The sequence below is a fragment of the Sorex araneus genome, chromosome 4 (genome assembly GCF_027595985.1).
Source record: "Sorex araneus isolate mSorAra2 chromosome 4, mSorAra2.pri, whole genome shotgun sequence".
NCBI lineage: Eukaryota > Metazoa > Chordata > Mammalia > Eulipotyphla > Soricidae > Sorex > Sorex araneus.
In genome coordinates this window covers 127,066,585-127,091,687 of record NC_073305.1, presented here as the reverse complement: position 1 = coordinate 127,091,687, position 25,103 = coordinate 127,066,585, and the positions used below count along the sequence as shown (strand labels likewise).

At 37.9% G+C, this 25,103-nt stretch overlaps 1 protein-coding gene across 1 annotated transcript in view; it reads left to right on the top strand.

The window, feature by feature from the left end:
• The window catches only part of SIM1 (SIM bHLH transcription factor 1), a 77,695-nt gene extending 55,861 nt beyond the window's left edge, over positions 1-21,834 (top strand). The window contains exons 10-11 of the mRNA XM_004605691.2: positions 18,425-18,827; positions 21,104-21,834. Of these exons, the coding sequence (XP_004605748.1) occupies positions 18,425-18,827; positions 21,104-21,834 (1,134 nt within the window). The remainder of the gene's footprint in view (positions 1-18,424; positions 18,828-21,103) is intronic.
• Positions 21,835-25,103: the final 3,269 nt, after the last annotated feature.

Sequence of the window (25,103 nt, the reverse complement as noted above, 5' to 3'; positions counted from 1 at the left end):
AGTTTTATTTGTACAGGTCTTTTACCTCCTTAGTTAAGCTGATTCTGAGGTATTTGATTTTCTCAGGCATGATTGTGAATGGGATTGCTGTTTTCATATCACTTTCTTCTCTCATTACTTGCGTATAGAAAAGTCATGGACTTTTGGGTATTGATTTTATAGCCTGTGACTTTACTATGCAAGTCTATTGCTTCTATCAGCTTCTTGGTAGAGGTTTTAAGGTTTGCTAAATATAGTATCATATCATCTGCATATAGTGAGAGCTTGATTTCTACCTTTTCTACTTGGATGCCCTTAATATCTTTTTCTTGCCTAACTGCTATTGCAAGTACTTCCAGTACTATATTGAATAGAAGTGGTGAGAGTGGGCATCCTTGTCTTGTCCCTGCTCTTAGAGGGAAGGCTCTCAGTTTCTCCCCCTTAAGGAAAATGCTTGCCATGGGCTTGTGGTAGATAACTTTGACTATATTGAGGAAATTCCTTCAATGTGCACACATTCTTGGTTGTTGTGCTTGCATCTGTGTTGCTGGAGGTTTTCACTCTTTGTTGTTGGGGCATATTCTGTTGTAATATTCTCTGGGAGACACTGTGGCACTCAGACACTTGCCAACTGAGTGGTGGAGAGGAGGCGTTCCCATTTCTAGCTGCAGTGTTTGTGCATTTTTCAGTGCAGTGTTCACTGGTGGGTGGGGAGGGTCTCATACACCTCAGTTATGGTGTGCTGAGATTGCACACTCTGTTATTGGCCCCAAACAACAGAGATGCTGGGTCATTGCTTGGCATATGTGGGTAGCCTTAAGGATTTAACGTGTGGCCTCCCACTTGAAAAGGAGTCATTCTTGCCACTGAGTCATCCCTGAGCCCCTGTTATACTGGTTTTAGAAGTTGCAGAGTAATAAAGAAGTACCTAGAACTACTTGAATATAGTTGTTCCTTAACAAAGCATTTTTATCACTGACAGGATGGATCAACTGTCTTCAACACCTTTAGACCTGCAGACCAGCACCTGCCCCGTGCACTTGGTCTGGGGACCAGCTATAATAAAGTCATTATAATAAAGTTATAATAAAGATGTTATAATAAAGTTGTAATAATATAAATGTTATAATAAAGATTATAATAGATTCTAGAAGAGTGCTTTCAACCTTTCTACACCTGTGGACTGGCCCAGTCTGTGAAGGGGAGGTTGAAGACCACTGGGGTGGATGTCTTCCATCTCATATTTTATGTATAAGATAATATATATAAGAGAAAATAAGATTAAACATTGCAGACCTCCAGAATACTTTATATGTAAGATTTAAAAAAATTCTGAAACCCTTTAGTGGCAAAAAAGTTAAATGAATTTTTGCAAAAAAAAGAAAAATAGAAAGTTTTACTTTGTTAGAAACATTTACTATACAGACTTGTTTATATTTTCTAATCACTAAATTAACTTAAGGTTAGTCTCACTTTCCTATAAAGATATTATATGATTGGGATATACAGTTATAACCTTTTAAAGATTTAAAAAATAAATCTCTAAGTATAATTTTAGAAAAAAATTGCACAATAATGTGAACACTCTTAAATCTAGTCAAATATTTGCTATGTATACTAAAATGCTAAAAATAGATCTTTTGGGGACCATGTCCATGGTCTTGTTGCATAAGAAGACCAAGTGTAGAGTGGAATTAGAAGATGTAGTCAGGTATGGACCTCAAGGGCACAGTTTCTGCGTTTTCATTCTCTGGGCATATTGTGGGAGAGGCAGATAGTGAAATTCAGGTGACTGGTTACTAACTTCCTTGATCACTAGCAACTTCCCCTAACATCACTTTATGGACTCACTACCTAGTCACACAAGTCTCTATTTGTCAGCTTCTTTAGAGCACCAAATTTCCTATCACTACTGTACTTCTTTATTCTTGCACAATACCTGGGTTTTTGAAGGAAGCAGTGAAATCTTCTTTAAGAACACATTCTCTTGCAAGGGACTATACAGTGTCAGAGAGAGGCCTGGTTATGGGAGTCCACAGAGAAAGATAGTATTTGGGGAGATATACTGGGTAGGTGGATAATGAAATGGAAGGGAACTAACAATGGGAATAGGTAGAAGTGGTTGTTTCTAGCTACACCAAAGATATTAATAGAGAACTTTTTTGTCTTTCCTTTTGATGTGAAATACTATAGTATTAGTATTAAATTCTGTGATAGATAAACTAGGTACATATGATTAGGAGCAGGATGACATATATATGTAATGTGTATATATATAAATTGCTTAATGGTTTAAGTAGGTTAGTGTCTCAGTAAACTGTTTCACTGATGACTGCTGTCTTATAACATTACAATATAGGTCACATAAAATGCATTCCCAATAGAGACAATCTAGTGATTCACACAAAGCCTCACAAAAATTTTAATAAACAGATGGTAGATTTAGTTATAATATTAGATTTATAGGCAAGGCAGAAGGACATATATACCCCAAAGGCCCCCCAAAGTTTTTTTAGAAAAGTCATTTGTACTCATGTTCATTGCAGCTCTAGTCACAATTGCCCAAATCTGGAAAAAATCCAAGTGTTAAAGAGTAGATGATTGGATGATGAAACTGTGATACATATACACAATGAAATACTACTCAGCTCTAAGATGAAGTCATGCAGTTTGCTGCTACAAGGAGGGACCTGGAGAGTTCTATGGAGATTAAAGTACATCAGAAGGAGAAAGTCAGACATAGACTCTTATATGACAGACATAAGGAAACAAAGTAGGAGAAAAACAAATGCCCCCAAAACAACAGAAACTGAGAACTAGTCCTCAGTAGAAAGACTGTCATGGGAAGAAGGAATGGGGTGGTCACTGGGGTAATGGTAGAGTGAAGTGAACTTTGGGAGAGGGTGTAGTGCTGGATTGTGTTTTGCATGAAGCACTACTATTACCAGTATTTGAGCTAATGTGCATTTAAAAAAACAGACAAAAATCCCCTCAATGTGTTTATCAAGGAGGCAGGCTTGGGTGTGGGAAGGAACCTGGGGACATTGGTAGAGGGCAGTTGATTCCGTTGAATCTGGGATTACTGTTGAAATATTGTATACCTGAAACCCAATTATATTTTTTTAAATAAATGATGGTGCCTCAATAAAAAGTTTTTAAAAATAAAATTTTAAAGTATGCATATAAAACCACCTGGGAATGATGTCACAAGTGCAAAATCCTGTAATATAGACAAAACCACCTAGTGTTGAGGATGAATAGGATATGGTAGAAATACTTCTGGTTCTTTTTAAAGTAAAACTTTGAACTTTAGTTTACATTCTGGGTTCACAGGACCTTCCACACTGTAGCTCAAGGCATGGTTTCTAATCTTCTGTCTCCATTGTCATTTGCTGTGCAGCCGTGGAGAGATGTGATAGCTGAAATTGGCCGAGTGATTTTGATTGCAAAGATAATTGTACTGACTTTCGAATCCTTGTGTAAGAACTGCTGTTTGGATCTGTGCTCCATATCAGTAATCTGTTTCTTTTTTAAATAAATTTGGTCCAAATTACAGGATTCAGTTGCATGATCAGTAGACACTCTGCCAGTCACTCTCTTATTTTTCTTTTAGTAATCTTTTTTAGTCTTTTGTACTCTCCCATTTGTAATTTTCTCCTTATATGCTCTGAGGGATAGACTTATTCTATAGGAAAGATCAATGCAGCTTAGACATTTTTGATTATTTCTATGTCTTCGTTGAAGAAGCCTTGGCTGTTGTGACATCCACCAAAGGGTAACTGCAGCTTCCTGGCTATGACACAGTTCATGTTAACTACATAGCTGTTTCCTAATGATAATGATTTGGATCTGGGGGAGGATTTATATCAGAAAAGAAATGGCCAGGGGGTGAAGCATCTGTCTTCAATCAAATGGACAAACCACTGCATGGATGTGACAGACAGAATTTGTGATTTTGGCCCCAGGTGGATAGATATGCAGGAATAGCTGAATCCACATCAAAACATGTAAGGAAACTAATTTTTAACAAAAATCTATAATCCCCCCATTTTACTAAAATTAAAGTGAACAATGCCCTATCTGACAGCTTGTGATGAGACTTAAACTACCACAACAATAATCTTATAGACTTAGAAAACTTGGATTTGGATATATTTAAAAAATCTAGATTACTTTATCTTCTCACACAGAATTTTAGAGTCTCCTTGAGCATATAATTGTGTAATGTATTTTCCTGGATGGGTGAAGGTTCTGATATACATGCTTAATAGATTATGTTATTGTGGTTTTCCTTTGTGATTATTTGACAGTGCTTGACTTACAAGTCTTTCCATCTATAGACACCAGTTTGAAATTGTTTAGCTTGGTGGAGGGCCTCACAGCCTCAATATCATAAATCTCCTCTTTTAGCGTGTTTAAAGGTTAGTCATGCCACCTGCCAGTTTGTAGGTCCAGTTTTAAGCTAGATTGTGCTCCAGATTGTTAGTTTTTTTTTTCCTTTTAAATTGCATTCTCATGGCCAGAGAAATAATGCAGGGATTCAGGTACACACCTTGGATGTAGTCGAGCCTGGTTCAATCCTCTGCAACATGATCCCACAAACACTATTGGGTGTGGTCTTCTGAGCCCGCTTGGGCCAGGGTAGCAGCCTTGACTGACAATTGCTGGGAAATGGCTGAGAATTGTTGGGTGGAGCCTCTGAACCCTGCCCAAAGCGCACACTGAAATAAAATAAAATGCGTTTTCAGGCTTGGGAGATAGTTTACATATCAGAGTGCATGCCCAGCATGTGTGAGGCCCCAAGTTCAATCCATGCCACAACATACCCTGCCCTAACATCACCAGGGGCAGTCCTGTGTCCTAAGCACTAGAACTTCATGGCAGGTCAGGAGCATCTCTGGGACTAGTTTCAGGTCCCCCAGCACCACTGGGGGATTAAAAAGAGGGTGTGTGTGTATGTGTGTGTGTGTGTGTGTGTGTGTGTGTGTATGAGTGTGTGTGTGTGTGTGCACTGTGGTTAAAAAAAAAAGAAGATAGGCATTGCCTAATGTTTCTTGAGGAAGTTGCTCTAAAACTTTTATTTTTTGAGCCGTCTGTAATTAAACTGAATTTTATTTAAAAAATTCACGTTTTTGTGCTATTTGTGATATTTTGGTAGAAATCTATTGTCTCTGTGTATTTTTTTTTAGTTTTGTTTGTTTTGTTTTGTTTGTTTTGGGGTCACCCTTAACAGTGCTCAGGGCTTACTCCTGGCTCTACACTCAGAGATTACTCCCAGCGGGGCTTGAGGACTCACTCGGTGTGCTAGGAATTGAACCTGGTTGACTGTATGCAAGTGAGATGTCTTACCTGTTGGAATGTTTCTCTGGTTCCAGAAATATGTATTATTTTGCATAACATGTATCCATAAAGAATTTTCTAGGTGTTTATTAATAAGACAATTTTGAAATGAAGTGTCAGTAAAATAATTGGTAGGAACATAGAAAATACTTGATAGTCTTTTTGCAGTTTCAGTCAATTGCTCCAAGGAAGGCACTAACATTTTTCAAGTTATAAATGAAGTCTATTATTTGATGGCTATTTAGTTACATTATTATAAGCACGTGTTTTCAGTCAGCCTCTCAGATAGCTAAATAGCTTGCATAATTGTTATGTTAAAATGCATTTGATTCTGACATTAGTTTATCTTTGTGAAAACCCCTGGCAATTTCCAATGTGTGTAAGCCAAAGCTGTTCTTTATAGTAAACATGACTCCTGTTTGAGGGAGGCGTCCTCAGCAGTGGGGGTTATTTTAATGGACATGCTGTATTACTTTAATCTAACCCTTTTACCATCTGTTCTTCCCATAACAGTGAATGAAAAAAAGGACATATTTTATGTTTCAGGGTTACATTAGTAAAAAGTAAGATAAAAGTGATTTAAAAGCATGCATATGTTCTTAGTACAATGCAGTCTGCATCTGTGATGTTTTTTCTCATGGTTCAGACACAAATCAAGAGGAAATCTGCTCAAGTCTGATAGAGTGAAAGTTTTTCATGGAAAACAGGACTTTACCATAAGAGGGTCTCTTTATATATTTTACAGCTAAAAATGATAAAAACCTCAATGAGCTGCCAGAATAAAAATAGATAACTGTAACCTCTATTGTTAGAACATCTGGCATTTTTTTCTGAGTTGGGCTGTTGCCCTCTATCCTGATGAATTCAGAGCACCTGTTTAAAATATGCTGGAATGAATCTTATAGTTATCAAAAAAAAAGAAGAATATCTGTGGGTGTAATTGTGGGAGAGGATAGCCTCAGCAATGAAGTAACATCATCCGAGGGTGTGTGAAGATGGTTCTCTGGAGTGCAGAGTTTGGAGGAAATTCCTTTTGTAAAATCATGCATGGGTCTGGGATCCATTCCTGCTTAGAGTTTAGGACACTGCGGCCTTTGTTATCTGTCTCTGTATGAAGGAGAAGGTCTCTGGTATTGTATCCATCCTCTTGAACTTTATAGTAATGTGACCTTAGGCAAAATCTTTTTTGAGCTTCATTTGCTGTATCTGTAAAAGTATTAACCATACTTTTAAGATGTTAGCAATTAATGATTATGGGATCTCCGCATAGAGACTAGAACATAGCAAGTATTTGGTAATTGTAGCTTTTATTATTGCTATGGATATTAGCAAACACACATCTTTGAGCAAATGCTCTCTTAATCAGTTATAGCTCATCTCTCCTTCAGCGTGGAGGGTAGAAAGAGAGCAAGGGCTTTCATCTTTTGCTTCCTCAACTATATTGTTATTCTCTCTGTTTCAGATCCTTGCTGATTTTTAACTTAAAAAATTTTTTTTGATTACAGTGAGATACATAGTTACAAGGTTGTTTGATGATTTGGTTTCAGTCATTCAATATTCCAACACCCATCCCTTCACCAGGGTATATTTCCAACATCAAGGTACCCATTTCTTCCCCTCTCCTCCATCCTTCTGACTCTGGGGTATCAATTCTTCTCTTCCTTCTCCTCCTCCTCTTTATCTTCCTCCTCTTCCTCCACCTCCTTCTTTCTCTCCTTCTTCCTCTTCCTCTTCCTCCTCCTCTTCTCTCTCTCTCTGTCTCTAACTCTCTCTCTCTCCTTTCAGGCATATAGTTTGCAATACAAACACTGAAAAATTATCATATATATTTCCTTACTTACTTTTAACACTCAGTTCTTGTCTGGAGTGATTATTTCTAACCATTATTGTCATACTTGTTCCTTCTCTATCCTAACTGCTTTTTGCCCCACACATGCTTGTGGTGAGCTTCCAACTATTGACCAGTCTTCCTGGCCCCTGTTTTTCCTGGTCTTGGATATTAGTCTCACAATTTTAAAATATCCCATAAATGAGTGCATTCATTCTATATCTGTCCCTCTTCTTCTGACTCATTTTATTCAGCATGATACTCACCATATCCATCCATTTATAAGCAAATTTAATGACTTTATTTTTCCTAACTTGTATTATAACTATGTTCTGTTCATCATTTAGTGGTACTTCTCATATCACTTGTCATATTGCTTTGCAGATAGGCACACAAAAAATATTAGAAGGAATCATAGAGTGAATTAGTTCACATAGTTACCATTGGACTGGAGCGATAGCACAGTGGGTAGGGTGTTTGCCTTGCATGTGGCCGACCTGGGTTTGATTCCTCTGTCCCTCTTGGAGAGCCCGACAAGCTACTGAGAGTATCCCACCTGCATGGCAGAGTCTGGTAAGCTACCCGTGGCGTATTCAATATGCCAAAAACATTAACAAGTCTCACAATGGAGACGTTACTAGTGCCTGCTCGAGCAAATCGATGAGTGATGAGATGACAGTGACAGTGATTACTCCTAAAATGTGATCTTCCTTATAGAATATAATAATCACCAGGAGAATTATCTACAAGACCTACATGTATTCTAGCTGGTTGTGATTCTGTCTCTCCACCACATCTTAGGGCATTACAACAGAGTTTAAATGAGAAGAACTGTTGTATTTTAGCTTTGAAAATATACTATTTGAACAAATGTCCCCAGTGATTGATCAGTGACCTATTTTCTTTTTTTGCAATTGAAATAATAAATAATGATTTATAATTTTATTTCTTATATATCTGCAGGATAAAAATATTCTTTACAAAATGCCGTCTACATAAATAATCACATTAACAACATGGTGCTGTATAAATTACTCCTGATACTCAAGTGAAAGTCATTGACCAAGGATTTTTACACGATACATACATATCTGTAACATGTTTGTGTTTGTGAGAATGCTTTGATGTTTGTTACATATTTTATTTTTGTGGCAATCCTATAATGTTGATAATAGGCTGCTATTGTGCGGTTGAGGAATTCAAGGTCAAAAGGAAGTACTCTTTTGTAGAAGTCACAGTCACTGAGTGTAAATCAGAGTTTTCCATGTTTGAATTAATGCTGTTTTTGGTGGAATTCCTAGTCAATAACTTAAAATCACATTTTAATGCATAAGGCATTAATAAACAGTAATGTAAAGAAAGATTTAAGTCATTAAGCTATAGCCTTATTAGAACAAGTTTATAATTTAATAGGAAATGAAAAAATTCTTTTCTAGTCATTTGATAAAATATGATATACTTACTATGAGGGCTATTTAAAATTATTTTGAAATAATTTTATACACAAAGGAACATTTTAAGAACAATTATTTTCATATACTAAACCTTTAATTACCAGTGCTTAACCTATTGACATATGTGTGCTATCATTTTTCCTCCTCTTCCCTTATTATTATTATTATTATTACATATATATTTTTCAGAACCATTTTAAAGTAGATTCCATATATGATGCCTCTTTACCTGATAATACTTCAGTGCAAACTGCTGGGCCTGCCAATTCCTTAGAAGTAGGAAACTGTAGTTTTTAATTAGGTATTTCCCTCCACAGACATTGTTTTAATTTGCATTTCTACTTGCAACAAGCAGTAGAGCCCATTTCCCTGCACTCTGCCCATACAATGTACTATCAAGCGTTTGTCCATTGTTAACCTGATGGTATAAAGGGATTCTAATTTGCATATATTTTATGAAGAAATTAAACATGTTTTCACATGTTTAAAGATTTTTTTTTGGTGAATAGTATCTAATATGTTTGGAAATTTTTTCATTGTATTTTCTTTGTTCTTTTTCAAGCTTTCGAATTGAATGAGATAAATTGAGAATTCATTTTTTCATTTATTGATTTAGATGTTAAAAGCTGTATAGCCCATAAATCTAGAAATGTAGTATTTGCATTATCTTTTCCCCAGAGAATCTAGTTTATGTGTGTATTTGCCTGTTTTCCCCAGATTTATTTATAGCTTCTTTTTTTTTCAGAATAAAAGAGCTTTTTATAAACTTGGTTTTTAATTTTTAATTCATTGTTGCTGGAGAATATTTTTAAAAATATTAATTACTTAGTGAAATATTCTGAGGGTTTCTTTATTTTTTAATTGTAAAACATTCTATTTGATCGCCATGATTTACAATACTCTCAATTATAGGGCTTTAAGCATACAATAACACTGAAATTCTCTGTCTGACTTAATATTTAACTAATTTTGGTGGTTAGGCAGGTACATTGAAAAGGGCGTTTATTTTTAGTGTGTGAAGGTGTATATGTGCTATAGAACTTACCTGATTAATTTAGTTTATTTAAATCTTCCATCGGCTTTCTTATTTAAAAAATATTATTTTACTTTTCCTATGCTAGAAGTGGTATTTTAGTTTCCTGTCAATGCCAGTTGACCAAAAGCTTACATTCAACAGACTGGGAACACCTGTAAAGGCGATTAGAGGCTGTCCCAAAAGCCTTCGTCCCTCTTAGAGAGCCTGGAAAGCTACCGAGAGTATCCTGCCTGCATGACAGAGCCTGACAAGCTATCCGTGGTGTACTTGATAATCCAAAAACAGTAACAATGATGGTCCTCATGCCTCTGACTCTGAAAGAGCCCCCAATGCGCCAACGGGCTACACTAGCACTCGACAGGGATGAATGGAGATGTTACTGGTCCCCGCTTGAGCAAATCGATGAACAACGGGATGACTGTGATCCAGTGATCCAGTGATTATTGTTACTTAAAATTTTTTTTCCTCTCCTGTAGTTTTGCTTTATATAGGTGCTCTTGCTAGCTTTTTTTTTTTTTTAATTTATTTATTTTTAATTAGAGAATCACCGTGAGGGTACAGTTACAGATTTATACACTTTTGTGCTTATACTTCCATCATACAAAGTTTTTGATGCATAGAACGACAAAGAAAATAATTCTTAAGGAAGCAAGTGATTAGATAGGAGTTACAGAAATGTCTCTGAATTTCACAACTCCAGGCAAAGTGGGAAGTTCCTGGGGTTTATTTGTTTTCTCTTTTGAATACAGTGAAAATATCTGGTAGAAAGAAAGTAGAATGGTAGTTTCAAGGCTTGAGTGAGGAAGGGGAGAATGAGGTGTTTTAGTTTAAGAGATAGTTTTACTTCTGCAAGTTAGCAAGTTCCAGAGATGGATGGTGGTAATGATGACACAGAAATGTGAAATGTGCTAATGTCAACAAATATTTTTGCATTTAACATGGGAAAGATTTTTTGTTATGTGTAGTTTATAACAAATAAGAATACTTTAAAAAGGAAATAGTTAATGAGGTCCTGAAAATTGAAAAAATACTGCTAGAGAGGCTCAAATGTAGAGATTTTTCTATGAAATTGTTTATTTATCTTATAAAATGTTCAGAGTGGGAGATGGTAGATGCAAAGCTAGCTTTTTGTTTTGTTTTATTTTTACAAACTGTCAATCTGATCTCTTATTTTTAAGATTTTCTGTTATTTCATAAAAACTATATTATTCTTCCTGTATTAATTCCTTTGGTTGTTGCCTTTTCCCTTGTTTTGTGATGGGGTGTGTTTTTGTTTTCTCCTCCAGTTTAGTTTTAACATTTCTGAATCTTGGGCTATGTGTTCGTGTGTGTGCATGTGTGTGTGTGTGTGTGTGTTTCTGTGAGAGTGTATCCAAATGCTTTTAAAGGATACTCATTTTAGTTTGGAATGTTGTCTTACAATTTTCTTTTGTTTCATGGTTGGATATTTGAGAAATTCTTGCCAGCTGAGATGTTATTATTTCCATTTTCATGCTTTTTTCCTAGCAAAATTTTATGTGGAGTTTATTTTTCCTCTGTTCCTCTGCTTTTCACAGGCTGGTTACTATTTAAAAAGCATCATTTCTTGTCTAATAAAATACAGTTTTGTAAATGCATGATGATATTGGTGAAGAGAGGCAGGAAAAAGATAGGATTAACTTGTCCTGTGTTTTTGTGTGTTTGCCACATCTGGCAGTGCTCAAGGCACTACTCCTGGCATGGTGCTTGGGTATTGCTCCCACCACAGCTATAGGGGTAATGTGGTGCCAGGAATAAAACCCAAGTTCTCACATATGCAGGGCAAGTGCTCTACCACTAAGTTCTACCCATTCCTAGCCCTCTGTTTTCTTTTGTGCCTGCTAGAATCAGACACAAATTTAATTTCCTCCTTTTCCTTCTTTAATTTTACTTCTATGTCTTTGAGAAATACAATTTATTCTCAATTTTATACTATTTTCTAATAGAAATGACACTTAATTGAGGCTGTCCTTTCATATTTTGGTTGATTTTTTTTTTTACCCCTTTCTCATAGCCAGCTTTGTGAACCACCACTTACAGACTTGTGTTCATATTTTGGCACTTATGTTTTCCTTTCTAAGTATAATTTTATTTGCTAATATCCTAAGCTCCTTTTCCTCTTTTTCATGGAGTCCCATAAGCATCCTCTCACCTGACTTTTATACCTAGACTCACAATAGCCATTTTTGAACTGTACATATTTTTATTTAAAATTTGAAATTTTGAATTCTTGACCAATTGTTCACAGGTGGTTGACTTTGTACTTCTTGATAACTTGGATTCGGGGAAATGGATGGAATGCATTTATTTTCCCCCCCTCCCAAAATAGTGCTCAGGAGGTCCAGGTGTGACAATTCTGGCCAACCAGATCAGTGGTTCTGCACAAGGACTGGTTCTGCACAAGGACTACAGCATGGCACTGGTCATGCAGTGTTTGGCCACACTCAGTGCTGGGGGGGCTTCCAAGGCTGCACCCCCTCCAGATATTATGTGGTATCAGGAATTGAACCTGGAAGCACCTAGGCAAGCACCCTAACTGCTATATTATGTCTTGGCCCCTGAAGTAATGACATATTAACCACAAGGCATCATGCCAATCCTATAAAACTAGTGACATAATAGGATACTTGGGGAAATTTTGACATAATAATAAAATGATAATGGACACAATAATTCTCCTACAGTAACCATGATAAAAATTTTTTGACATGGATTATAGCTTTAAATAGTTACTTCTGAAAGAAAAAGTAAAGTGAAATTTATCAGCTACACAGGTGGGGTGGGGGACTGGAGGGGTGGGGGGTGGGAGGGAGGTATACTGTAATTCTTGGTGGTGGAATATGTGCACTGGTGAAGGGATGGGTGTTCGAATATTGTATAACTGAGACTTAAACCTGAAAGCTTTGTAACTTTCCACATGGTGATTCAATAAAAAAATAGTAAATAAAAAAATAGTTACTTCTGTAGGTAAAATATATATATATGTCTTATTTAAATATATATACTATATATATTTGGGGGAGTGTGGGTGTCAAGCATAGAAATAAGATATTAAACAAGGATTGTATTATTTAGAACACTAAAGTTAAGTGAAAAGTTAGAGAAAGTCTAATCTAATCCAATAGATCATTTATACATAAAGTTAAGAGTTGTTTGCCCAAGGTCACCTTGGCAGTCACTATCAGAGATAGGACCTGGAACCAAGTTCCCTGATCTTCATCTTTCTAGTGTCTCTTCCCTTAAATGATTTCAACTCATTTTCAGTCTATGATGAATTAAGTATCATTATTATATAAAGGGAATTAAATTGTGTGCCTAAGATTTCACATAGAGTCAGCAGAAAAGTTGGCATGAGGAAATGTTGGCTGCTTTCCTCCTGTTCTCTCTGTCCTTAAGTGCTTAATGAACACCTGAAATACTTCAGATCATAATCTCACATGATAGAACTGCAGTTTTGCAGCAGAATTTACATCCAGGGCAGTTCATTCAAAAGGAGTGACTGTCACTTAGCAGTTGGATGCAGCCCACAGGTGCAAGTTTCAAGGTGCTCTTTAGAAATAATAGCTCACAGCTGGGCTTTCCTAGTGTGCCTAGAATCCTCGAATCCTCGGAGAGCTTTTGTTCTAACAGAAATCACCCAACTTCTGCCTGCTTGAACTTGCAGTTGTAGTTTCCTGACTATTGACAAGAGGCTTATCCTTCAAATTCTTCTTTGGGTGCTCTTGAAATGTGTGCCTCATAGATGCCCTGGTTGTCTCTTGTTGAATTTTCTTTGTGAGCTAAGGACAGAATGTTCTCTGCTGCGCCAATAGCACTCTCCCATACACACTCAGGGGAAGCTTTGCCTCCTCTCAACAGGGCTCAAAAGTCTTGACTGGAGTACTTCAGAAATAGGCCTGGTTTATACTTTTATAAAAACAAGCAGAGTCTTGGCGAGTCCTAGCTTGGAATAGCACTGATGATCTGAATTTTTTTCTAGACAAGCGCATAAATGGAACTACCAAAGGAAAATGCGTAGTTCTCTGATCCATACTTAGAAAAGAGAGAGGGAACCATCCCCTCACTTGGTGAAAGTGAAGGTGGGAGTTGCATGAAAAGAGAGGCTGGTATTCTTGTGGAGAAAAGGTCGCCGGCAAGGTGAGGTGGAACGCAGACAATGGCACTCAGGAGGCCTTCCCACGTCCATCCTTCAGTCCGAGGGAGAGAAGTTGCATTTTCTTTTCCTTTTTGATGGAATATGAGCGAGTCTGTACATTTGGAAAACAGAATAAATAATTAGAAATGGTAATGGAAAAATCTTGAACCTGGAATTTGCATAAAACTTGGCCCTGAGCATACTGTATTTATTAGCATACTTTGGAGTTCCTCCCAGAGGAACTCTGTACCACATCTCCCTGGCTCCATGAGACCCACTGCAGACCTGCCTATTCGTAGGAGTTAGGGAGAGCCGAAATTCTGTCTTCTGCTCTGAGGGAGCCTAATGTGAAGGGGAGAGTTTGCCTTATCAAATTAAGGTCTCATGATGAATAAAATTGACTCAATCAGCATATGACAAGCGAGAAAGCTGGAAAACCTTGAAATTTCTTCTCTTTATTCCATCCTTTTCACAACCCATCTTCCAACATAAACCTATCTCTCTCTCTTTTTTTCCTGGGGGGGGGGGTGTTTACAGAGAGGGTAAGGAAAGAAAATGTAAAGTGGATTATATTCGTTTCCTAAGAATGTAAAAAGAGTTCCTGCTACTTTTCTGGAATTCTAACAATTGGATCCCTTTTGACTTCATCTCCTCCTTAAACGTGTTTTCTCTGAAGTGTAAACTCAAGGTTTGGGGTGGAGGCTTTGATACTGATTGGATTGTGGAGTGTTTATATCAATCCATCAAAACTCTCAGTGATGCAGTTTCCTCATCTATAAAATGGGGAAATGTTACTGTTCAGGTGACTGAAGATTCAGTGATATAAAATATAATCAATGATTATCACATTGCCAGGCACATAGTGCATACTTAATACATGCTACCTATTACTATACTGGTAGGTAATATCCTGAAATTTTGTTTCACTGTAGATAAGCAAAAACTAGTAGAAATTTTTGTAGTACTAATTTTCTTTAAAAATTTTTTTAAATTGAATATCTGTGAGATTAGACCATTACAAAGCTGTTCATAATTGGGTTTCAGTTATACAATAATCTAACACCCAACCCTCCACAAGTGTACATATACACTTCCTACCACCAATGTCCCCTGTTTCCCTCCCACCATCCCCCAACACCCCAAACCCAACCCCCAGCCTCCCTCTATGGAGGCACTTTCCTTCTTGCTCGCTCTCTCTCCTTTTCCTTTTGTGCATTGTGGTTTGCAATACAGCTGCTAAGAGGTTATGGTGTTTGTTCAGGGCATTCTGTATTTTTATCAGGACAGTAAGGCTGGAGTAACTTTTCAATTGGGTGGCAGCTTTGGGGTGTGGAGGGGAACTGCTGAGGCTTTAGGAAGTACAAGGAGGTGGGGGTATGTATCCCATCCTGATGCCAAGAAAGCCTGGAGATTTCAGTCACAAAACCTGGATACCAGAACTTTCAGCAGATTGTGTGTTGGTGAGATCCATCCTGAAACAGTGGAGTCATGGGTATGTTGGCGTATAGTGGCGATTTTGGATTGTGGAAGCAAGCAGCTGCTGGGGGCTCTGCTTGGGTGGGCACGTAGTTGACCAGCTCCCCTCCGATTTACCTTGGTCTGTTCAGCCTTGTGCTTGTTTGAGGTTAACTGTGGCTTTTGATCTCTTTTGAGATTAATATGTGGGTTTCTGAAGCAAGGCTGGTAGTAGAGCTTACATGGTGGCACTGGAGTTGGTTTGTGAGGGGTGCCTGCCAGTGCTTCCAGGAGTATTGGAAAGTGGGAGGAGGTAGCCCATCTTGACCCCAAGAAAACCTGGAGATTTCAGTCACAAAATCTGCATACCCGAATTTTCAGCAGATTCTATCTTGGTGAGGTCCGTCCTATGACAGTGGAGTCAGGCCAGGGGTACAGTGATGATTTTGGATTGGCTGTTGGGGGGCTTTGCTTGGGTGGGCACAGGCCAACACGCCCCCCTCCAATTTACCCTGGCTATTCAGCCATGCGTGCATCTGAGATTAACTGCCACTTTTGACCTCTTTCAGATTTATTTCGGGGTCTCTGAAATAAGGCCAATAAATAAACTCCTATAGCTGAGGCAGAGGTGGTTTGGGGGTGTGACATCCACATACCTAACTTTTGGCTGTTTAATTTCTTTTTATTTCTTTTTTAAATTTTTTTTAATTGAATTACCATGTGAAAAATTACAAAGCTTTCAGGCTTAAGTCTCAGTCAATGATCAAACACCCATCCCTTCACCAGTGCACATGTCTCACCACCTAGAACCCCAGTATACCCCCCATCCCACTCCCACCCCTCACCTGTGTGGCTGATGATTTTCACTTTACTTTCTCTTTACTTTCAACAGAAAACTCACTATTATTATTTGGAATGTTCCCCTATCAATCAGACCTGCCGAAAAGGCATCATTTGATAATTTGTTTTCCATTGCTGAGAATGCAGAGTATATGAGGCCGCACGGTTTTGGATTTCTGGTATTTTAGTAATTAAGTCCAGAGAAATTTCTGCCAGAAGTCGCATCACTGGAAACTCGTACCTCTGTTTAGTGGGTCTTATAAGATGACGATCGCCACGCCTCGGGGGAAAGAAAAGGCCTAGAGCGAAAAACCTTCCCCCTCCCAGGGCGACATGGGGCTGTAGCTTAGTTCACAGTCTACAGGCATTTCTGCAAGAAGCCGCTGGGTGCTAAAAGTAGTTAGTTAGCCTCCGAGATCATGGGCGTTCAGGAACGGAAGAGCCTTTCGTGTGTGGCCGCTCAGGGTCACAACTGGGCAGAGAGCCTGGCTGTTTAATTTCTTGGTAAACTTGGTCCCAAGTTGTTGGGGTCTGGTCAAAGGCACAAGTATCAGGAAGAGGTATTTTGGGGTATCAGGAAGCCTGAAGGCACCATCAGGCTAGTAAGGCACTCACCCCATCGCTACAGGTTGACCTGCTGGCGGGACCATATCCTTGTAGTGCTAATTTTCATGGCTCAGGAGCAGCTTCAAAGTGAACATGTCTCCTGGGACTACCAAGTATTTTGGTTTTTCTTTCAGAACCAGACTAACTTGGCAACCCTTGAGCAGAATGGTCCCAAAAAGATGCAGCATGGCCTGAAGCTCTTTTGTCATGATGATCCTGTGCTTATTCGAAGAATTTTTTTAGAAAAAATGCACAGAATTGGAATTTAATCATATACATTAATATAGAATGTACAGACATTCATCTATAATCTGTACACGTGAAATTTATATTATATTATAATGCAGTGTTTATTTCAATAAAAATTATATTACAAACTGCATTCTAGTGAATAAACTTTGCTTATTTGAGAAAATGAATTTAATTTTGGCCATACCTGACACTGCTCAGGGCTTATTCCTACTTTTGTGTCCAGGAGTCTTTCTTGGCTGTGCTCAGGAAACCAAATGTGGTGGTGGTGGAGTGTTGAAGGCATTGAACTGGGGTTAGTCTATACTATCTCTCTGGCCCCAGGGAATATATTTCAAAGTTACATCGTAATGAAATTAGGTAAGGATTTTAAAACTATTCTGGAATGTATCTAGTAAGACTCTAGTAAGTCAACAGTCCAGGGGCTAGAGCAATAGCACAGCGGGTGGGGCATTTGCCTTGCATATGTCCGACCCGGTTTCAATTCCCAGCATCCCATATAGTCCTCCCAGCACTGCCAGGAATGATTCCTGAGTGCAGAGGCAGGAGTAACCCTTGTGTACTGCCGGGTGTGAGACCCCCCCCCCCACACACAAAAAGAGTCATCGGTCCATCTTGGAGTTAAAGTATAATATGTATGGTGTCTAAATATTAGCTTTGCTTTTGTTTTTTGTTTAGTTTTAAATTAAGAAAAGTGGAAAGAAAATATAGACAAAGTAAGAACCTTTCTTGAATTCTTCATGGCAAAACCATTTGGGTAGAGATGGAGAACTTGGATTTGAATCTTGCCTGGTACCTGCGACCCCAGTCACATGCCCTCTCTTGTCCCTTTCCATATCTCTCTGATGGGTTACTGATATTGCCATGAAAGTGTCACTATAGGAACTATGTTGGGAAGTATCATGAAAAAATCAAGCAGTTCTTGGTATTTAGTTTAGTCTATGGTGATTTTTTTTCCTCCCTCCCTCTTTTAAATCTCTTTCTAGCAGAACTTTATTTTGAGGAACAGTGAATTATTAATTTCAGATCAGAGATGCCCAGTGTGGGTTAGTCTTAATTTTTAAATTGTTAATTGTTATTATTATTTGTTATTGTTAGATCACCCTGGTGGTACTTGGCAGAACATACAGTGCCAGGGATTAAGCCCACTTGAGCTGCATCATTGGTTATCTGGACTAGAGACATTGAGTCTTATTTTTGTTGTTGTTGCTTTTGGTCACATCCAGTGATGCTCAGAGGTTACTTCTGACTCTGCCGTCAGGAACTACTGCCAGTGCTTCGGGAATTATATGGAGTTCCAGGGATCTAACCTGGGTTGGGCACATGCAAGGCAAATGCCCTACCTGCTGTGTTATGTCTCCAATCCCACTGACTCTTATTTTACTGCCGTGAGTCCACTATAAACTTGTGGGCTGCTTGCAGAAGCAAAAAGACTTCCTTGCCTGTTGGCCTGAACCATGTTTACCTCACCCTCTCTTTTTCAGTATTCAGGATTTCACACGGAAAGATCTGAATCTGACCATGACAGCCAGTGGGGTGGGAGCCCCCTGACCGACACAGCCTCTCCGCAGCTCTTGGACCCTGCTGACAGGCCCGGCTCTCAGCATGATGCTTCCTGTGCCTACAGACAGTACTCTGACCGAGGCTCCCTCTGCTATGGCTTTGCCCTGGACCATTCCCGGCTGATGGAGGAGAGGCATTTCCACACGCAGGCCTGTGAGGGAGGCCGCTGTGAGGCAGGCAGGTACTTTCTGGGGACGCAGCAGGCTGGGAGGGAGCCCTGGTGGGGCTCTCGAGCAGCCTTGCCCCTGACCAAGGCCTCCCCAGAAAGCAGAGAAGCCTATGAAAACAGCATGCCTCACATCGCTTCGGTCCACAGGATCCACGGTAAGAGCAGCTGCAAAGACTCCTGAGCTCACACAGCGTTAGGCCTTCTGACAGGTTGATAATATCCTAGGTGTGACACCAGAGTGACCTACCCAGTGGTTTTCTCTTTTGAACTCACAGGTCAGAGACTTGTGCCAATGGGATTTAAAAGCTTAAATCTACTCTTGTAGTTTATTTTACTTTTTTGCTTTTTGGGTCACACCCGGTGATGCTCAAGGGTTACTCCTGGCTCTGCACTCAGGAATTACTCCTGGCAGTGCTCAAGGGACCATATGGGATGCTGGGAATTGAACTTGGGTTGGCTGCGTGCAAAACAAATGCCCTACCCGCTGTGCTATTGTTCCAGCCCCTAAATCCACTCTTTTAAAAGTATGTTACTTTTGCCAAAGTTTGCTAAATTCACTCACTTATTAACCTTTGTGGTTCTCTGGGCATTACATATACCTCCATTAAGTGAAAGGATGGCAGATACAAACCTTCTGAATGACCCTACCTGGAGATTTTCATATGGTCTCACAAACACTCAGAAATGGGCATCACAGTTAAGTCATTTATAGTGTGAGCTACTCTTAAAAATAAACTAATTTTCTAATAGTTTTAAATTGAATCGCCATGAATTACAGTTACAAAGTTATTCATGATTAAGTTTCAGGCACGCAATGTTCCAACACCAATCCCCTTCACTAGTATTCATTTCCCAGTCCCCCCTGCACCCCCTGTCCCATGCTCCAACTCCCCAGGCCCGGCCTGCTTCTATGAGTACTGCTCTTTGTTCATTTGTCACAAAAAACAAGTCAAGGGGAACTTATCTTGTCCATGGTTGGGTTCAGGAAAGTTTTTTTTTAATTTTATTTTGTTGGGTTCTTTGTTTGTTTTGGTTTTGGGGACACATCCAGTGGTGTTCCGGGGCCACAACTGGCTCTGTGCTCAGGGGTGACATCTGTGTGTGTGTTTGGGGGACCATATGTAGTGCTGGGATTTGAACCATTGTCACAGCCATAGTCCCAGGTGGGTCTTTGAAACCATCACTATTCATTAAAAGTTAGTGACAGTAAGATGGACTCCACAGCCCTGAAAGGGCTTTTGTTGCTGGTTTTAAGATGAAAAATGTGCCAGACCATAGTGTACTCAACTTTAAAGTCTTCTGTCCAATATTGCGCAAACATTGACAGCCTTCCATGGATGATTTTCATTTGTTTCCATTTGTGCGTTCAGTTTTGCTGCCTTTACTTTGAGTTTCTTTAGTTTCTCTAGTTTTGGTAGAACTGTAATGAAAACTCAGGGCAAAGGGCAATTGCCTGCTCAGGATTGGAGTGAAGTGAAAATCCTGGCTTAACCTAGATAGCATGGAAGAAAATATTAGAAACACAATCAGAAGAAGGGGAAAAGGAAAGCAATGAAGAGTGTGATCCAGGCCTCCTCTGATGCATTAAGCAGTTTACAGTTTTCATATGTCTCTTACCATTTTTTTTTATATTGACTTCAGACTATTTTGAGAATAATTTAGTTTGTGGACTAAATTTTGTATGCACTATTCTTCATATTATATCTCTCCTTGGTTCAGAGCATATTTTTATTTATTCTTTGCCTTATTTGAGAAACAGTTTAGGATAGCAAAGTCATAACATGATTTTTCTGTGAAATTGAGATTCTAATATTAGATTTAAAAGCCACATCTATATTTTTGATTGAGACAGAATATGTACATCTCGATGCATACATATATGTGAATATATATTTACCCTCAAATATCAAAACCCTGAACACTAGACCTTTTATTATAATGTTGCCTAAATACAGTTAGCATTTTGGATGATCATTTGGAATTGAGACAATAGTACATTCTAATTTCCCGTATCCCTCAAATGTTCAATTGAGAACATTTTCTTAGCATCAATTTAACATGATACTTCTCTGTAAAATGACAAAAATCAGAAACAATACTCTTTCCTTTTATTATTTATAGCCAAAGGTATCTAGTGACATGGACACATGAAGTATGCTTATACAGTTTACAATTTTGCAAATGGGTAGTCATAGCCTATGGACAGGCTTTATTTCTCAGTCTTGTTATAGACGACATTTTCACTTGAAAGCAACTAAGAATTTTGAATATCAGTACAATTCATTGATTCTCTGTTGTGTGAGTTTGTGTATGTTTCAAGGATTAGTGCATGTATTAACAATGAAAGATTTAAGGTGTTTTTTTTTAACAGGAAAAAGAAAGTGACTGGTGAATTTTGAAACTGCTCACTGTTTATTTTTTCGGATTCTAGGGCGAGGTCATTGGGATGAAGATAGTGTGGTCAGTTCTCCAGATCCTGGATCTGCCAGCGAATCAGGCGACCGATACCGCACTGAGCAGTATCAGAGTAGCCCACACGAACCGAGTAAAATTGAAACTCTGATAAGAGCCACCCAGCAAATGATTAAAGAAGAAGAGAATAGATTGCAGCTAAGGAAAGCCCCAGCAGATCAACTGGCTTCTGTTAACGGAGCTGGGAAAAAGCACTCCCTCTGTTTTGCAAACTACCAACAGCCTCCACCAACAGGTGAAATCTGCCATGGACCTGCTCTTGCCAGCACTTCACCATGTGACCATATCCAGCAGAGAGAGGGCAAGATGCTGAGCCCCCACGAAAATGACTATGATAATAGTCCCACCACACTGTCACGGATAAGTAGTCCTAATTCGGATCGCATTTCCAAATCCAGTTTGATCTTACCTAAAGACTATCTACATTCAGATATGTCTCCTCATCAGACCACAGGAGACCATCCCATCATCTCTCCAAACTGCTTTGGCACTCACCGGCAATATTTTGATAAGCATGCTTACACATTAACTGGATATGCTCTGGAGCACTTGTATGACAGTGAAACAATTAGAAACTATTCCTTAGGCTGCAATGGTTCACACTTTGATGTAACTTCCCATCTAAGAATGCAGCCAGACTCAACACCAGGACACAAGGGAACATCTGTTATAATAACCAATGGAAGCTGATGTTTTTCTAAATTATTTTGTTCTATAAGAGTCTCTGAAGTATATTTATAGTTTAATTTCCCATTGCCAGCATTCATTATGCCACAGATTGTTAGGAAAGTAATGGGTATTTGAGATGTGTTCCTGTGAAATCAAGGGAAGCAGCACTAGCATTCAGGATTATATACAGGTAATAGAGTGAAAGTGAGCACACAAATTGTCCTCTAATTGTTTGGGAACTAGAATAGATTAATTTTGAATTGAGAAATACCCATACGGATTAGATGAGCATATGTACTACAAGGAAGGGCTGATGGGTTGTTACATTGCATTTTGATAATACAGGACACCTTATACATACAGATTGCTCTCCAGAAACTGCTGTACATATACTACATGCAGAAATAGAGATTGTGTACCATAAACGCATCCCAGAGAGTAACTTTCATTAATTCTAACATACTTAGTTTCCTAAGTAAATTTCCACTCCCCCAATTGAGAAAGAGTGAGATTGAGAGAGAGAGAGAGATAGAGAGAGATAGAGATAGAGAGAGAGAGAACACTTTCAAACTGGTTTCTTTCTTGAGGTCTCAACCTGCCAACTTATTTGTTTAGGCTTATATTTTGGATTGTATTTGGGAAATGATTCTGAATGTAGTACAAGGATGATTTTTCGCCTGATATACGTTAAAAGCAATCAGGAAATGGTGATTTTTCATCTTTGGAGTCAGACAAGAAACAGGATCACACTATCACAGTATTAAGGGTTTTCTAGGGAAAAACACAGATAGATGCTGTGGTACACATCAGACAAAAAATCTGTGTGCTCAATTGGAAATAATTTAGTGGAAGTAGAAAGGCAGAGGTAGAAGAAATAAAATAAATAAAATGATATTTCAAAGCAAACAGTCTAAGTCTCAGATATGTAACCAACATATCTGGAGCTTATGAAACCTACCAAATAAAATAGTAAGACAAAATTCAACAATAAGAAACAAGGCTGGTGAATGCAAAAAATAACAAAGGAAACCTGCTGAAATGCCGCATGATTACAGTTTCTTTGAAAATGCTTTAAAGCCCAGATATACACGTGTGGCAATACAGAGAAAGTGGTAGGAGAGAGTTAAGATAAAAACTAGGGATGAAAAACACATCATTAATAGGGCAAGAATCAAACTCAGAAGAAAAAGGCAAAGCATTTGTTTTCTTTATTTGGTAAAAGAGAAAGCAAATTTAATCTCACATTTATTGGATAATACAGAAAAAACCAGCTGACTACATGCTAAGATCTGTTTCCAGTTCTGACCTGTATGCAACTTAATTAGGGAACATGGGACTCAATTCTTTATGTGATCACTCTGAGGATCTGTAGTTCATTGATGCAGAGAACTGATGTCATTGCCAGGGCTGTGTCTTGAATTGTCAAGACAGGTTGTTCTGACTGTTCTGCACACAGAGAACTAGATGAGTTCTTAACTTAAGCAGGAGCATTGGGCTCTTTTAAGCCTATCTGATAAAGGTAAAGTTTCTAGATCCAGCTAAAATAGGGATGGTAGAAATTGATGAGGGAGAAGAAAAATAAGATTTACTTATTGCATTTTTCTCTAAAAGAAAAGTGAAGTGGCTGAAATGCTTAGAGAAGTATTTATTACCTATGAATAATAAGTACTTATTATTCATAGATAATATTTCCTGTGAGTCCCATGCCTGAAATTCTTGCCTTATTCAAGAAGGGAATTCATGGAAGGAAAATGACAAGAACTTGATATGTGGTTTTGAAGACATAGCATGACATTAGCCTCAGGGATAGTTTCATCTCTTAACACCGTGTTTTGGGCAGCCTATAGGTACATGATGACCTGAATGACAAAATGCGAGATATAACTTCATATTTATTGAGAAATATTTGTTCTATAAATGGAAAAATATGCAAGCAAGAAAGTTAGGGTGTAAGTATATACTTAAAAAATTCAAAGTTAATTAAAAACTAAATTTTAAACAGTGCAAAACAGAATTATTCAGTAATTTGGAAAAGATACTTATAAGAAACCCCAAAACTTAAAAGGGCTTAGATAATTTGCAGAATGAAATAGGGTTTTAAGAATAACAAAGATTTTGCAGAATTCTGTAGGTGGGTAAGTGGTTCAAAGACCCAAATAATAAAAGAATATGGTGTACTTTAGTAAAATATGGGTTTTACTAATAGATATATATTCTACTGAACATATCAGGGATAGGTGCCTAAAAAAGTAGAATCTTAAGAATAAAGGACAATATGCTTATATGAAAGAAAAGACAGTGGAATTTTTATGCGAAACATAACAACTGATGGAAGGAATAAGCTGAGCTTTATAAAGAAGGATAATCAGAATGAGAAATGTGCTCTAAAATGGTATTATCAATATTTTGAGTGAATATGAAATAAACTAATTTCATCTTCTTAAGAAATTTTGTTAGATTATTCCAGTTTAAAGTAGACAACCATTTACTTTACTGAATGTTAGGACTTTATAGTGGCAGATATATTATACATAATACCTTAGGCCCAAAACTTACATTTTTGGCAGTGTGGCATGATTATTATAAGTTGGCCTTTAAAAGTTGAGACAGTTCATGATAAGATACCTTTTAAATATTCATACAGAAATATTAAACTTTTTCTATAATCTTTATTATTATTTACCATGGGGGAGCATGTTTACTCATTATGAGGATGTCATCATGTCATCTGTGTCTTTTAAAGTATGGAATGGATATAAAATACATATGTTCTCAATAACAAGTTAAAAATGTAAATTGGCTTTTGTTTTAATCTTTACTTTCCATTTGGCAAATGCTCAGGAGCATGATTCTTGATTAAAATAGAAAGAAAAGTATGCCTTTTATATCACCTTGAAAATACATAAAAGTATGCTAAATATAATTAATAGTATGAAATAGTAATTTGTTAGATGATACAAAGTTAATGCATTCTAGTAATAATGAAACTATGTTATCCAGTTTACTTGCCTGATCTACCTAACTTAAAATTTGGGCTGACCAAAGAGATGTGAATATTTCTCCAATCTTTCTTAGGAAAAATTTGTTAAAATTATTATTGAGAATATGCGGAATGGATATTTTATTTTTGGATATGTAGTATTGTTACAATCACTGCCAGTGGCATATTTAGCTGTACTTTAGCTACCACAAGACTTTTTGACATACTATCCTGGATATAGTGGGCTAGCTTTCCTATGCTCAGATTGCCTGATAAAGAATAAAATAACACAGTACTGATGTGATACTCA